Source organism: Rhamphochromis sp. 'chilingali' (assembly GCF_963969265.1).
Source record: "Rhamphochromis sp. 'chilingali' genome assembly, chromosome: 8".
NCBI lineage: Eukaryota > Metazoa > Chordata > Actinopteri > Cichliformes > Cichlidae > Rhamphochromis > Rhamphochromis sp. 'chilingali'.
The window spans coordinates 7868552-7884958 of NC_137935.1; the positions used below are offsets into that span (position 1 = coordinate 7868552).

The following is a 16407-nucleotide window of genomic DNA, read 5'->3' on the forward strand; positions in this document are numbered from 1 at the left end:
TTATGTAATTTAGCATCGCTTGGAGCGTATTCCAGGTGTCATGGGGCAAAAGCCAAAGTATATTGTGGACGAACAGCCAATTTATCACAGACCTAAAGCAAAGCGAGAGAGACAGAACAATTTAGAATAGCTGATTCATCAAACACGCATGTCTTTGGACTGTGGGAAGTACAGAGAAAGAAGCCATGCAGGTAAAGGGACAACATGTAAATTCGAAACAGAAAGGCCAGCCAGTGGATTCAAACCCAGGACTTTGTCGTTGTGACCACTGTACTGCTCTGTTAGGATCTATACACAGACTGAAATCACTTTATTTAATCTACTTATGTCAAATTCAGATCAAAATTAGCCTACAAAAAATGTACCAGATTGTGTGTGTGGGTGGGCTTCTACAGCTATGGGTGAGAAGATACCATATGTTCCAGAAAGTCAAATCTGAGTAATACATCCATGAGTCTGATGGCCTATGATTAACTGATTTATAGCTGTGAGACAGAGCTCAAAACAGAGCTTTATTAATTATTTACTATAATAATTTGACATGTCATTGTATTGTCATGTGGCCAACTTAACTTATGCACAACAAACAACTGAGCTTTTGAGTCGCAGCTTCTATAGGAAAAAAAAAATAGAGTTCACAATGAACCTGACACCATTAGATCTGCAGCTACACTTTTATTTCTTGTGAATTTGGATTTTTTTCTGGAGTTTGTGGTTTTTCGGCATAAATACTGCCCTATTTGAAGTAGTAGAATAACTACATGGACTGTAGCTGATGATTTGAGAAAATATGAAATAAGACACTAGACATTTAGCCTATGATGAAAAACCTTGCATAAAACCATGAGTGTCTCTTAGCAAGACAGCATGCTTACCCTTAATCTGCGTCCATACACAGTAACTTGGCCACGTGCCTGCTCCTTTCTCTGTCTCCACTCCACCAGGTTAAGGCCGTTGTCGATAGCCAGGGTTACGTTCCTCTTGCTGACTGTGGGGTTGACCGTACCAGCCAGCAGGTGGGGTTCAGTATACAGCGACACCTCCATACCATTGGCCAAAACTAGACGCAGCGAACCGTCCAAACCAATGAAGTAGCTGTTCCGAACTTGATCTAAGGACGGAGAGATGGGATGGAGAAAAACGAGTATGATTAGAAGGCAAGCAACAATCATAGCTTCTTGTAACTAAAGCAAGAGGACTAAATCTAATATCCATGTCAGTGAGGCGCAAACATAATGACCTGAAATGGCTGCTCAGCAAAAAGAAATCCTTTAGCAGCAGTATTTAACAGAACCACTGCAATAACGCAGTGGGTCTCTGACAACAAAGATCAATAGTGAGAGGTTTCACAGTGCCAGTAAAGCAAAGTTTTACAGCTGTTGCAGCAGCCTGGAGGATATGGAGGAATGAAAACTATCAAAAGCTGCTGGCTTGCCTGTGGCCACAGAGAAGGCAGGGTGAGATACGCACACGCACGCATGTGCACACACACTTACACACACTCACCCACAAGGGATAGATCTGAGCCTGTCTGTTACTGTCCCTAGGTGACGGCAGCCTGTGTTCCAGCTCCAGACCAATGACTAATGTTTCCACTGAGCATCTCATATACATTCAGAGAATGTGTCCTTCTTACCTCCTGTCAGTAGACTGACAGGGACCAGGATGAATGTGATTCTCAATATGAACAATAGAAAAATAATGGTTTGTCAGCCAGCACATTAGTTACTTGACTTCATTTAACAGAAAAAACGAACTCATACGCTGCAATTTCCTTGCGTTCATGTGTCATGTTCAAGTGGCTGTGACAATTTCTTTGCTGTGGACACAGAACAACAATAAACACAACGTGTGGGGAAAGGCTTTTTTAAAAAAAAAAAAAATCTTTTTCTTTTTCACAAAGCACCACAGGATGTGTTGTGCTGTTGCGACAAGAGAAACAGATAGAGGCATGACTGACCTTGTACTGGCCCTTGCCTCTTTACATCATATGGACACTTTAGGGGTTGACCAAAGACTACTGGGGCAGACCCTACCTAAAAGAGGCCTCAGAGACCAACAAAGCTCAAAATGCTGCAAAAGTAGTACACACACTCAGTTCAGCAATAGAAGGGGGAAAAATACTGGCTGTCATGAAATATAGCAAACCATAACAATGTGGTTTGCTATAATTTCCTAATAGCTCACAGTGGCTTATATGTAAAACAGACTTGCATTTTTCTTCTATAAACAGCATTCTATGTGCAGTATCTTTAAGCTTTAAAAGCAAATAATTGCAACTTTTTATTATTTGGATATATTTTATTATCTTGTAATACACCTGATTATTTTTCTAGCTATAAAGCTTCTGCCCTTAATCCCTTAAATCTTAAAAGTTATCTGTTTCACAAAACTGTGATGATAGCTTGCTGAGAAGAGGGGACAAAAACAGCCAAATGAGCAGGAAAGAAACTCGAAGGCAGCACAGTCATATGCTATGTGATCACCCAGCTAACAAAGCAGACAATAGTGAATTAATTAACAGCAGATTTCCTGGCGCCACTTTCCTCACAGGCAGATGCCTAAGACAAGGTCACAACATGGAGGTGGCCACTCCGTTAAACAAAAGTGAGAAACCAGAGATTGTCATCTCCCGTTTCAGACACAGCTTTGCGGTCAGTAGTCTAAGAAGGGATATGCTCAGAAACAGAAAGTAGAAGGGTGTATGCGTAACCCATCTTTAAAAAATTGAAAGTTGCTCCAGATTTAGTGAAGATAATATCAGATAGATATCAGACAGATACCAAAAACACCTAGAGGTGTTCAAAAACAGCCTTATCTCCTCATGAATCTTTCTCAGCAATTTTTTTAAAACCTTGAGGATCTTGTATGGACCACCGGCACTGTGTTTTATCGTTTATTTTTTTTGACAGAAAAATCAATATTTGTTTCATTTCTGTGAAGTGCAAGCTGCACTACACATGTTATTAAAAACAGAGAAGCACCTCTGTGAGTGATATTAACACAGCTAAGTCTGAGATGGGATGTCTTCAAACCCACAGATAAGATTTAAAATCTGATCATGTCTGGAGCAATCCAGACAGTGTTGCTTTTAATTCACATCTGTATCCGAGACACCTGCCTCGGCCTTATTGTCGAAAGATAAAGGCAAATGTGATTTGCACTGCCCAAATCAAAAAGAAAATACATTTAACAAAGTCAAAAGCTATGCAACTCTACAGAAAGTCATGTTTCAATTTTAAATTCAAAAGTAATTTACTGGCATGAAAGGAACACAGCACAAAATCAATACATATATTAAATCAATTAACGCAATGCAACATGCTTACTAAATATTTATATTATATGCACATATGTCTGTGTATGTCCAGATCACTGGACTATTTATTTATTAAACACTATTTATATATAACCCCCCTTTTTTTCTTTTTAAACTCTCATTCGGCTACAGAGTGGCAACCCAAAATATTCAGTGAGGCTGAGCCAGAAAGTGCCTAGCAGCTTCCAGGCAGCTTGAGCTCAAAGAAGGTCTTATCCTTAAGTGACAGTCCACAGAGACCTCTAAAATGCTCTTTGTCTAGTCCCTTAGCTTGCACCAGTTTCCCTTAGGGCTTCTGAGCGACTGCCCTCTACAATACATCCCTTTTTAAATCAGGAGAATGCAACACCTTCACAAAAATAAGGTAAGTAATAAAATCTGTTTACAATCTCAAGTGCTATATGTACAGATAAGGGGGATACACTGTTGATTAATCAAATACTAGAACATAAGGTAATGGAAGTCAGAATATATGTAGATGAGAAAGAGTTTCTTAAAAATACTAACAGTACCTAGTCCCAGCTGTATAAATTAATATCAGGGACATAAGCAAAGTTAAAGCTTTTGGGACTTCACCTCGCAGAACAAACCCTAAAAAAAGAAACCGCTCTACTTACGGCCACCGTAAAAGAGACTCACCTTGCATAAGTGTGTAGAAGGTGCCAGAAGCTGACAGGTTAGTGGTGACGGTGATATCTTCTTTGTTGGAGCCCTCTGTCTGGATACGGACCGAGCTGTCTGCGTCTGTACGGTAGCTGCTCACTCGGCCCGTGGGGTAGGTGATGTTAGTCAGACGCCCATAGCTGTCATACCTACAAAGAAATATGTTGATGTGAACCAAAGAAGGCAAAGAGGACCATGCCATCTGAAAACACAGATAAACAAGCACTATGCCTGAAACACAAACAATGCTGTGGTATTAAAAATTTACTAAGCCTTGTTGAGGTTTGTTAAATCATAAGGAAGCAATCATGATCATCAATGCAAGTCAGGTATGCATAAATGATTGTAGGTACATAAATGTGACTAATGAGTTGCTGTGTCATTCCAGATAAGCAGTGATTATGAGTTGTTCTCTGTAAGTGTTCTAGCATAAACTCTGCTAATGGTAATTATAGGTAGGGATTGGAAACTTTCCGCAGAGTCCGATATTTCCTCCGTGTTGTCACAAATTGAAGCAATGTGTCAACACAGGCATAGAGCTGGGCGATAGAACGATAACGATATGTATCGCGATATAACTTTTACTCGATAGAGAAATTAAGCTATCGCGATAGACCTCGCCGCTCTTGTCCTCTTAAAAAATAAATAAATAAATAAATAAAAAATCAGCCAATCCAAATTAAGTAGCGCAGAGCCGAACCAATCACAGCCGCAGCGTCACGTCGCGTGACTTGTAACGTACGGCACAAGTGCCAAGCGGCACGTGTGTTTGTTTGGGAAGCAGCCAGCGGGTAATGGAGGAAATGAGTGTGCCGACTAGAAAAATCAACCGAGCGTGACCGAAAAGAAAACAGATGATGGTTCCAACGCCGGAGAGATTGTCGAACGGAAGAGCCATAGAAGTTCCGTAGTGTGAAGGTATTTCAGCTATTTCAAGTCTGACAAAAAACAGAGTAGCGTGCACTGTAAATTGTGCCGAAAGCAAGTCTGGAAATACAATAAACTGGTGCATGCGTCACACTGTGCGCCACGTTATTGTTTCGGTGAAATGAATTTCTACAATACTGTTAATTCTACTCTCTGCAGTGTTTAAATGCTTACATATACACACAGTTACTGTCTGTCCACACATACGACTCGGTTCTGCTTCTATGCCCCAGCTTTGTTTACTTTTTCCCACCGAGGCTTCTAGACTTCTGATTGGCCAACATTTCTGCACGGTTAGGAATCTAGCGCCACCTGCTGCTTTGGCATGTTCATAGCAGCGTTTTCCTTCATTTCTCCCTTTAAGTGTGGACGGGATTATTTTTTTAAAACGAAAACGGAAAATCTCCGTTTTCAAAAATACCCGTGTACGTGTGGATGTAGCCTCAGTCTCTGACTGGAAGCGCTAATTCGTCATTCGGCTTTTGTCAGACTAAAGTAACTGTTAAAACTGTTTGAAAAGCTCAGCTATACAACAAGGAGAGATTGAGAATTTCCTTTTAGTTCTCAGTTTATTTGATATTGACAAAAGTTAGTCAGTTTTGTCTGTTCTTCTGTAACACAAACTAAGATTTATTTTTAGAATTAATATTTTGTTTCTAAGTGGAATTGACAATTTAGTCTGTTTCGTTTGTTCTATTTTGAAACTTAAACGCTTTAGCGGCTGCCTTTTGTGTAGTTTGCAATATTTGCCTTTATTTATCTGAAAAAGTCTCATGTTCCTTAAGTACATCTACCCTGTTGAACTTATTATGGGAAATAAATATTTAAATAAAAACAAGCTGCTGATTATTTCACATTTTACTTGTGAGCAACAGCACATTTAAATCTTACAAATATAGTTATTTGGCTTATATCGTGATAGATATCGTTATCGCCTGAAATGAAAAAAACATATCGTGATATGAAAAAATCTCATATCGCCCAGCTCTACACAGGCAGTAAACACAGCAGCAAATCCATCAGTGCTGGCAACCTGAGGTAATACATGGGATTTCAGAGCTATCATCTGTAATCATCGAAGCACAATCAGCATAGCTTTTGAAAAATATCTCCTGCAATTTTCTATTCACAAACAAGGAGTGGGTGCACCAACAAACTAAGCAGCTTTGTCCTTTTCTAGCCCTTTCAACAAAATGTGAATGGGGCGTTAATATCAATACTTCTCACTGCAACTTAAAAACAAGTATTCATTTTAATTCTATTCTAGCATCATATCACAACAGTAGTTAGCTCAAGGCAATTTGTATAGCAAGGAAAAAACCCTACAATAATACGGAGAAAACCCCAACAATCAAATAAGCCCCTTTGAGCGAGCACTTAGCGACAGTGGGAAGGAAAAATATACTATAAATATGCAATAGATTTTAAAAAAATGATTAAGATGAGAAAGCAAACACCTTTTTTACATTTGGAAAACTGCTTATTAGCTTAAAAGATTAGCGATATTGCCTAATCTCATTATACAGCCTATGAAATAGGGGCGCTGAGGTGTGAATCCTTAGAGAGATGCAGCATCTTCCTAGCTTATAGATCAGTCAGTTCATCACATACAGGAACATGAGTGGCCAGATTGTTTCATTTTGCTCAGAGAGCACATCAGCATAGAACAATTTTAAATCTTTCAGATTTTCAGTGTTCCAGAATTGAAGCGAGTGAACGGTACATTACTTAGAAAGAAGACTTTTATCTGCACATTGAATACAGATTGGAAAGCCTCTTCGATGTTGCTGCCTGCCATAATAAAGCCTCTAATAAATGAGATGGCGGGTGCTGGTTTACAGATATTTCCTCAGCGCTGCCATCTCAAATATCCAATATGGAAAGGAAGAGTGGGAGAGGAATCATCTCCCAGAGATAAATGCTATCTGATCTCAACTGTACTAGGGACTGGGATTCATAGATACATTTCAAGCCAAGTCTTCCACTTCAGGAAATACTAAATAGCAGAGTAATTTATATCTAAGCCTTTGATTTCTTTTGATACTGCTCATATACTATCAGCAAGAAATTCTCCTTGTGTCCATCATGCAATCAAAAGTTTTTGCAGTGAAAGCACTGCAAGTTATCTGCACCATACTACTTTTAATGGTTCCATTTATTTGACCAAGCGTTCCTGTTTGCCTTCACCTCTGCACAAAAGACTCAGTCCACAAGACAGAAATCTCATTCAAGAGCAACACTACAAGCCCCAGCTTGATCACTGACCCAAACTCTCTATGTCTCAATTAGGGCCTTAAGCTAGTTCCATTCCTTGAGCTCCACCGCTGAGCTCTAATGGTTTTGGCCTGCTTCAGCTCAGCTGCCTATTACTTTGCTTTCTTTCGACAAGAGGGGCACACAGGGGCAGGGTGCTCAGCAGAAGGACAGGAGCAGTTTCCCTCTGGTTGGCCACAAGTCTATTCGGATCGCATCACCTCTGTGTCACATGCTAGCTCTATGACCTTTCACGCTGGGCCCCAACAATAGGCTGAACACTTCATATCGGCATCACCCCCAGCATACCTAACTTCCGCTCATATTTTCAATTTGTCTTGCTGCCTGAGAATTTCTGAGCATGTGTGACTGATAACTTACAGATATAACTAAAGAACATTTGTTAAAACCCAGTGGGTAAGGCACATTTTTTTTTCTTCTACCGTCTTAAATAAACGATAAAAGAATATTTAGGTGTTTTATAATTCATCATGATTTGGAACAACCCTTAAGCAGAAGCACTTATCATTACAACATAAATTTAAGGCCTGCGGACCGTTTGTGTGTGCAGTAACTGTTGTACAAATGTGGTTTCCAGGGGTTACAACAGAAAGACAGTGTGGCAGATGTCTTTTGTTCTCTAGTCAATCTATTGGTTTTTTTTTTCTTCGTTCATTCAAATTAATTTTGATCCACGAAGCATGGAATGTAAGTACACATTAATTAATATGGGTGAAATGATTAGCAGTGAACTTTGGTGGGCAGAGATAAATAGAGGTTCTGATGGTAGCAAATTACAGTTTTGACCCTCAGGTGATGAAATGACCTTTAAAGCTAATTATTCAAGAAAAACAAAACCCTGTTTATTGGGTGTAAAAAAAAAAAAAAAGCATGGATCAAATGATTTGCTTGTAGGTAAATACAAAGCTTCATTGCTTAATTTGAAAGGGAAAGACAGGAAATGAAATAATACATGGACTTCATTTTATTCCAAGTATTTTGACATGTATAACAATTTTGTTTTACTCTACCAACATCACAAAGTGTCTTATGAAGGCGGTGGGCCACCATGTGCTGCCAGAAGCTGTAAAATGTGTTCAACTAGGCTGCGATCGGGTGATTGCAAATGCCATATGATTATTATATGAATCATAAAATGGTCTTGCTGCTCAAACCCCTCAGTAGCCTCACATGCCTTATGGAGTGGAGCACTGTCATCCTATCACAGATCATTGTCATCATCATAAGACAAAGGTAACCACTCAGAATATCTTCTGCCTGTAGAAAATAATATATTATTATTTACCGCAGTAAAATAACAATGTGGTGCATGAGCGATAGGTTTTATCACCTAAATCAGCGGTCCCCAATCTTTTTTGGACCACGTACTGGTTTAATGTCAGACAATATTTTCACGGACCAGCCTTTAAGGTGTCGCGGATAAACACAACAAAATAAAATGCTACGACTAAGACAAAACTGTGGTATTTTGTAAATATAATAATTAACGTGAATCCACTGTGTAATTGTGTAACTTTATTAGCCGCGTCCTCCTGAAATACGCCAACAACATTGAGAGAAACATCCTCCCCTCTGCCCCTTAATGCTCTCTGGTCGCTATGGTAACGCGTAAACATTTCTTTCAAAATAAGACACGCATGCTAGAACCTAAAAAATAAAAGAAGCCATTTTACAGAACGTCATAGAGAAATCATTCAGAATTCCAAACACCCACTAAATTTGTCTGAGCCTCAGGGAATTCAGTCTACCTCGAGAAACGCCTATGCATGGCTGCATTAGTGCTGTTTTCACTGCACCTTTCCACTTTTTTTTTTTTTCCAGTGTAACCATCAGATGACAACCAAATCAAACACAGGTGATAAATGTCTGCTCATATTAAACAGAGCGTCTGATTATGTGTCAGAGTTATATTCCTCCAGCGAGGTGTAACAGATGTCTGACCAGCCAATCTGCTTAATCACACTTTTTGGAATGACATCCAGTTAGCATAGTATCCCCTGGTACATTAAGCTAAGGGACAGATTGCTTCATGCAAGTCACAAGAACATGAAATCCTAAACTGTGGGAGTGTTTTCCGTCGTTTCCTCACAAGGTATGCTTTGCCTGATTTAATTAAAATCTTTGGCTATTCAACTATGCTTATATTTCTGGGGTGCATCCCAGTCATGTGAATATACATTTTGTACTACTCAATAGATACACGCTGTTCCTGTACCCAACAACTCCAAACAAGTGATGATCTCCAGTCTGCAAGCAAGGGCACAGATGAGTAACATATCATCCAGTAATCCTATTTGGTATGATAACAGCAAATAGGATTACACCCATCCTTCCGCAGGTCTTGTATTCTGAGTGACATAGACATCCAGCCATAAGAAGTGAACTCATATGCCAAAATACTAAACTCACATGCCAAGGAGCTCTTTGACTGCAAACATTAATTCACTAAAGCATTCAGTGATATAATGAATTCAGTGCTCTTAGTTCAGATACTCCAGGAAAAAAAACCTAAACAAAACTGTCCAATCTGCATATCTGAATTAACAGATTAAACAGATCTTTAAGCTTCTTTGCTTTGATGCAGTTATCAGCTCAAATTGGATCCAGACTTTTAGGTAAAATGATTAGAAAGGTGTTTCTTCATATTACTTACTCAAAGAATGTTGTCCATCCATTTTCATTTGTCTTAGTTGCTAACAGTCCCGAGCTTCCATGGTACGTCATTACAGCTAGCTCTTGACCCTGGGCAGCAACAGTTTTAAGGGCACTGTTAGTGCCAATGGTGAACCAGAAGGTCTGTCCATCAGGGACCATTAGCCACAGAGGCATTCCTGTTGTGTCTCTTCTGATGATCACTGTGTTTTTGTTCTTATCAGTAATGCTGCTTAGATCTCCTGATCCCGTGTATGTCAAATTGTAGAGATAGTCTCCTGTAGTTAGACTTTGGGTAAAAATGTGGCTGCCATTGGAGTCAAACAGATAGAGTTCATCATTAATGGGAGAGGACACCTCATACATACTGAGGGGATTCAGAAAAGGCTTGTTCTTGCGCACATAGCGTATACGGATGTTGCCCAGATCTGCAATGTAAAGATCTCCATCTGGACATACTGCCAGGGAAGATGGTGCATTCAGTTTAGCATCTTTGGCATAGCCTTCATCTCCAGAGTAACAATCGCAGTTGGCATCGTTCTTGCAGTCACAGCCACTTGGTGCCCCTGCAACCAAGGAGATCTCTCCATTTGTGGACACCTGTCTGACTCGGTTTATTTTCTTTTCATCTGACTCAGCAATGTACAAAACACCATTGTGAGACACAGCTAGGGCATTAGCTGACTCGAGGGTGGCATGGATGGCAACTTTGCTCAAGAGGAAATGGTCAATCCCAGGCACTTGACAGTGCATAGGACGGCCTGCTACAATACGGACTTGGTGGTTTTCAGAGATCTGGAGTACTACATTATTGTCCAGAACATATAGAGAGTTGTCCATTGGATTCACTGCCAAGTCTGTAGGCCACTCAAGGCGCACCTGCGAGGAAAAAGACACACAAAAATATAATCCTTAGGTACCAAAGAAATATACCATACTTTTATTGATCTACAGTTTTCGATTTCTATGTGGAAAAGAGCCTGAAAGGAAAACAGCGTGATTATTTTTATAGCTTAAGCTGTAAGTAAAAACATTTTTAAACGATTTATTATCTGATGAGGAGGAAAATAGCTGATGTACTTTTAAAAGGTGATACACAAAAACATGATTGTAAGATTGCAGATGATAACAACAGTGGTGAAGAAGGGCAGTGTGAGAAGAAATCATACAAATGATAGGATTAACTGAAAAGAGCACACTGGGATGGTTCATGAGAACTGTGAACACTTAAGGACAAGGCTTCTGCATCCTTCACCCAAGTCGCTGTTTTTCCTTGCTTTGGGTTATTAATTTTGTAATGACAAGAGATTGCATGAGTCCTTGAAAAGAAACTGGAGCACACTTATCAAATGAAAGCCTACTCTGTCTCTGGCCTCCTAAATTATGACTTATTGTTCTGCTAACAATGCATCAGGCTTTTAACAAATTGGAATGATTGGCTTCATCCAATTTACTGGTCTCCCTCTCACTTATGATCCCAGTGGGATCTCTTAGAAACATAATATGAAGTGCAATATTTCAATAGAAGCCTTGGAGTTCCAACAAAGGAAACTGATTAAAACCTGGACCAAAATGCAAAGACAGACTCAGATTTAAGGTAAGATTTTACACAAAGGACCCTTTCTTTTGTTTGGTCACTTAGAGACAACTAGAAAGTAGAAACAGGAGGAAAGTTATCAAGGCTTAATAATTAGCAATAAAGAGCTAGAAATTGCATATATTTTTATTTCTGCAATATACTACTGATAAAACACCCAAGCATACAGCACTTAGGCATGAGCTAAAATGGCTGACTACCATATTAATATATTATTAAGTCAAGTAAGTAGACAGCTGAAAGACACAATGAAACATTTTGACTGTATTATGCACAGACACTATGCACCTTGGCCATGTAGTAGGCTTTCTCCAACTGTCTGGGATTAAACAGCACATTGGACAAATACATTGCAATAAAAAAAGCAGGTTTCTTAAAATTTCTAGGAATATAAAAACAGTTAGCCCTATAATTCCCTTTTTCTTTTAAAATGTGGATTGCACAGAACAAAATGCACAAAATAAAATTCAGACAGCTTTTAGACATTAGCTATATTGTGCCTTTTCCTTCCTTGTTATCTCCACATATCCCTAATGTTCTAATTTAAAAGTTAACATTGAAACAGTGACATTCTGTGGCAATAATGATCTGAATGATTCTAAACTTTTTGCTCTGTTCATATTCTTGAACTCACGTCCTTTTAAAAGTGGGGCACCCGCCCACCTGTAATTGAAAAACAGATTTGAGCATTACACACCTCACATCCTATAAACCTCCTATCATCTGCCACATAATGGAAGAGGTTTATATAACAGGATGTATCCTTTGGCTACATACGACAAACAGGAGACTAGTGGATACATGTCATCTCTCAGTAAGCAGAAAATGCATTTACTTGGATAATGAAGGGTAGACTTTCAATTTCTTAAAACCTATTTCTTGTCAACGCTGCTGGTTAAATATTTCATGAGCCAAGTGTGGAGTGGCTCCTGGGAGCTGCCTGTAAGGAGGTTTTCACGCCACTCTGACTGATGAGGGGATATTTCCCGAGCTGCTGTCCCATATGCTGTAACCAGATCATACCCTCCCTTTTATACAGTGGGGATGCTGTCAGAAGCGCCTGCTAGACAAAGCCGCTAACAGGAAGAAAACCAAAACATGCTCAACAGCTGAGAAAGCGAGCCGTAGATTTGTACACAACATCAAACTATTTTAAATGAAATGGAAATTGTATTAAGAATTATAATGACATGTTCCATTAGTAATCGCTGCACTCTTTGCTAGTAACAGCATGATGCTTGCCTCAAGAAGAGTAATATGTCATTATTTGAAGTCCCTCTCAGATTTGAATTGAATGTCACAGTCATACTCTAGATAAAGCTTTCTGAAGCTGCTAACACCCCTGAAATATGTTTGAGTGATCTTGTTTTAAGACATGATTTTCCTGCATTTAAGCTCAGCGGGGAATGCAGCGAAATTTTCCAAGACTTTAAAGAAGAAAAATGGAAGGAAAATGGAAGATACTTCTAAGACAGGAACGACCCAAGGCCTTGGTAGAAAGAAAGAAAAAAACATATATGAGGTCAAAATATTGTCATTTTGCTTGATAATCAAAAGTTAAACGAAAGGTTACAGAGGTATACACTGAATTAAGAGAGAATTTAGCTGTAGCTTGCTCACTACACAGATAGCAAAGTAAGATAACAACGACCTCATCAGAGGAGAGAAAGAAATCTAATGTTATTTCTTGCCTTGGTGTGCCAGGTGTGGTAAAGCAAAAGTAATGACCACTGTGATGAGCCTTCTCCAGAGAAAGTCAGGTTCTAAGTGAGGGGTTGGGGAGTGTTTGAAGAAGGAAGCTCTGGATTAATTTTTAATGGATGCTTTTTACTGTCTGAGTGTCTCTGGCAATGCTTGTGTGATTTGTCATCATTGTAGAACTGCAGTCAGTCTGCCTGTGTCCTCGTATTTGTGGAACTGGGATGGTGAGCATCCATAGGCACTTGTGTGTGCGACAAGGTAAAGGAGCAGCAAGCGGAGGTCAGGAGGGGGATGAAGTTCCCCCTAGGGCTGCAAATGGGCAGCTAGAGCCTTTGCTTCCTCCACTGAATACATCATTCACACACAGAAAACTCCCCACAGAAAGCAGAAGACCTGTATCCTGCATCCATACTCAACAAAATACACAAAGAGGAAAGAAACAAATGATTGCATGCATACTGAGCTGGGCTTGGACCTCAATCAAGTTCAATAACCAAGCCTCAAAATGCTCAATTCATGGAAGTAAAACTGAAACAGTTATGAATCATGTAGATGGCATATACAAATTAAAAAGATACATTTTGTAGGGGATTTTATTTACTACTGGGTAGGACTGTCAAGGAGGCAAAAACAGCTATGTATGCTAAAAGTCTGCCTTGTCACCTCCAAATGGGAAGTCAGTGAGCCACAGAGTGACCTCAGTGCAGTGTCCTTGCCTGGGGGATGTGTTCTGCGTAGTGTGTGTGTGTGTGTGTGTATGTATACATGTGTTCATGTGCGTCAGAGTGAAGATCTGTGCATGAAGTCAAAACCACTGAGGTTAAAGGTCATTCTTATCATTCCCCTAAAGCTGTAGGTCACTGGCACTCTGCATTTAGGAAATCGGCGCTACAAAAACCACAATGCTACTGTTTTCAGCATGGTCCTGTACTCCTTTAAAATGCTTAGTGCAGATACTTTGGAAGGCCCAAGCCTGGACTGAGCCCAATTAACTGCTCATTTTCAGTTTTTATTTGTATCTGCTTTTTAACTGTGAGGTGATTTTAGCTTTCACCAGGCTTGCACGGCTTTGATTGTGTGTTGCTTTCTCAAGTTCATAATCCTACAGCACCAGTGAAAACTATGCAATTGAATCTTAACAGATAATCCTTTGGTTAATAGAATTGACCTCTCAGGTCAGAAAGGCAAGTTTTGTAGAAAAAAAAAATAGGTGCAGTAAAAGTTTTCAGTGTGTTTCCCTGAAACTGTCTCTTGATTAACTACAAAGTCTACAATGTTTTCTTGTCCTATTTACATATTTTTTTCATCCTGCTGCAAAATGAATTTCCTCCTGTGGGTCAAAAAATATCTAAACTGACCTGAAGTATTTTATCATTTACGATGAATCATAGGACCAAAAATTTGCTGAAATAAACTGCACACAGGAAAAAAAGAAAATATTGAATCTTTTAGAAAGTCTTGTGGCTATATACCGTATTTTCACAACCATAAGGCGCACTTAAAAGTCTTAGATTTTCTTCAAAAAGTACGGCGCGCCCTATAGCGCAGTGCGCCCTGTGTGTTGTAAGGAGGACGTAGTAGAGAACACCATGAGAACGCTAAAGGGTGAAGTGTGTGCGTTGACTTTATCGCACATACCTGTATAAAAGAACAGGTATGTGCGTTATGCAGGACATCGTTGTTTTAACAACCCTGAAAGTGGCAAAGAGACACGCTTACGAAGCACAGTTTAAACTGAAGGCCATCAGCTACGCGGAGGAACATGGAAATCGAGCAGCGGCGAGAGAATTTAAGATTAACGAATCGATGGTTCGCAAATGGAGGAAGCTAGAAAACAAGCTCCGGCAGGTCAAGAAAACGCAGTTGAGTTTCCGCGGACATAAGGCGAGGTGGCCCGAATTGGAGGAAAGACTCGAGCGGTGGATCATCGAGCAAAGAACGAGCGGGAGAAGCGTTTCGACGGTCACCATTCGGCTAAAAGCAGTTTCACTTTCACTTTTTATGAAACGGTGCCATTTTTCCATCCGGACCAGGACTACGGTAGCGCAGCAACTTCCAGCGGATTATAAGGAAAAGCTGGCCATCTTCCGCTCCTACTGCAGCAAACACATCGGCGACAAACACATCCAGCGATGGATGACGGATGGAGACCACAGTTTCACCAAGAGTGGAAGGCAGCGCCCGGCGAGTTACGCCACAATTTGCCAATGGATTGTAGATGCTTGGGCTAACATGTCTGCTGGCACTGTTGTTCGAGCTTTCGCAAAAGCCGGCATCATTTCCGAGGAGCCGCACGGCACGGAAAGTGACTCTGACAGTGAAGAAAGTGAACTTGGCATGTTTGATGGAGATTTAGCGCAGCTGTTCAATTCAGACCCAGAGGATGAGGACTTCGATGGGTTTGATTGATGATAAAAATGTGAGTACCAAACTTTGTTTTGCTCCTGCTTTATTTTTAAATACGCACACTTGTATGCTTGTGTGTTGTTGATGATGACGATTACTGGTAATAAAAATGTGAGTAAGGTACCGAACTCAGGTTTGCTCCCGCTTTATTTTTAAATACGCATACGGTACTTGTATGCGCCCTATGATCCAGTGCGCCTTATGTGTGTGTTAAATACAGTAATGGCACACATAACTGAGACTGCACCTTTTAGCACAGTGCGTCTTATGGTCGTGAAAATACGGTACCATATCTAAACCAAGGCCTACAGTACTAGATGCAGGCTTGGAGAATCAAGCTGCAGAAATACCAGCTGATGTGGAGGTGTAAGCACCCTGAAAACAAGGGTCATTCAAGGAGACAGATGTAGGTTGAGAGAGAGGAAAGCACAGGTCAGTGCACAGTTCCAGAGAGGTCATACCTGAGAGATGTCCATCACAGCATCACAGCTGAGAGGTCGGGCAGAGGTCAGGTCATTGAATCCCAGAAGGGTGGAGATGATACCATTCTGATCAATCCTGCGAATCATGGTCCCATCCACAAAGAAGATTACGCCGTACTTATCCACGGTAATGCCTGCAGATAAAGTCACACAATGAGAAGAAGAGGGAAATATCCTTAAATTATTCTGTTTATCTGTTACTTAATGTGAGCACAGAGCCCCACCAAATCACAATTAAGGACAGTTCACTGCAATAAAATGAAAGACTAATCATGACAATGAAAATTAATGGTAGGATTGATTTTTTTTTTAATCAATAAAGAAGAACAATAGAAACATCAAAATAGATGAGGAGTATTGTAAGTATTGATTCAATTATGGGGAAA

General features: G+C 40.0%; 1 protein-coding gene across 8 annotated transcripts in view; it reads right to left on the reverse strand.

Annotated features, from left to right (window-relative positions):
* Nucleotides 1-16407, reverse strand: part of tenm4 (teneurin transmembrane protein 4) — a 165817-nt gene that overhangs the window by 13971 nt on the left and 135439 nt on the right. For all 8 annotated transcript variants that reach the window (XM_080888551.1, XM_080888550.1, XM_080888547.1 and 5 more), the window contains 4 exons: nucleotides 16001-16155; nucleotides 9837-10714; nucleotides 3959-4131; nucleotides 876-1111 (listed from right to left, as the gene is read on the reverse strand). In XM_080888551.1, coding sequence (XP_080744677.1) covers nucleotides 876-1111; nucleotides 3959-4131; nucleotides 9837-10714; nucleotides 16001-16155 — 1442 coding nt within the window. The remainder of the gene's footprint in view (nucleotides 1-875; nucleotides 1112-3958; nucleotides 4132-9836; nucleotides 10715-16000; nucleotides 16156-16407) is intronic.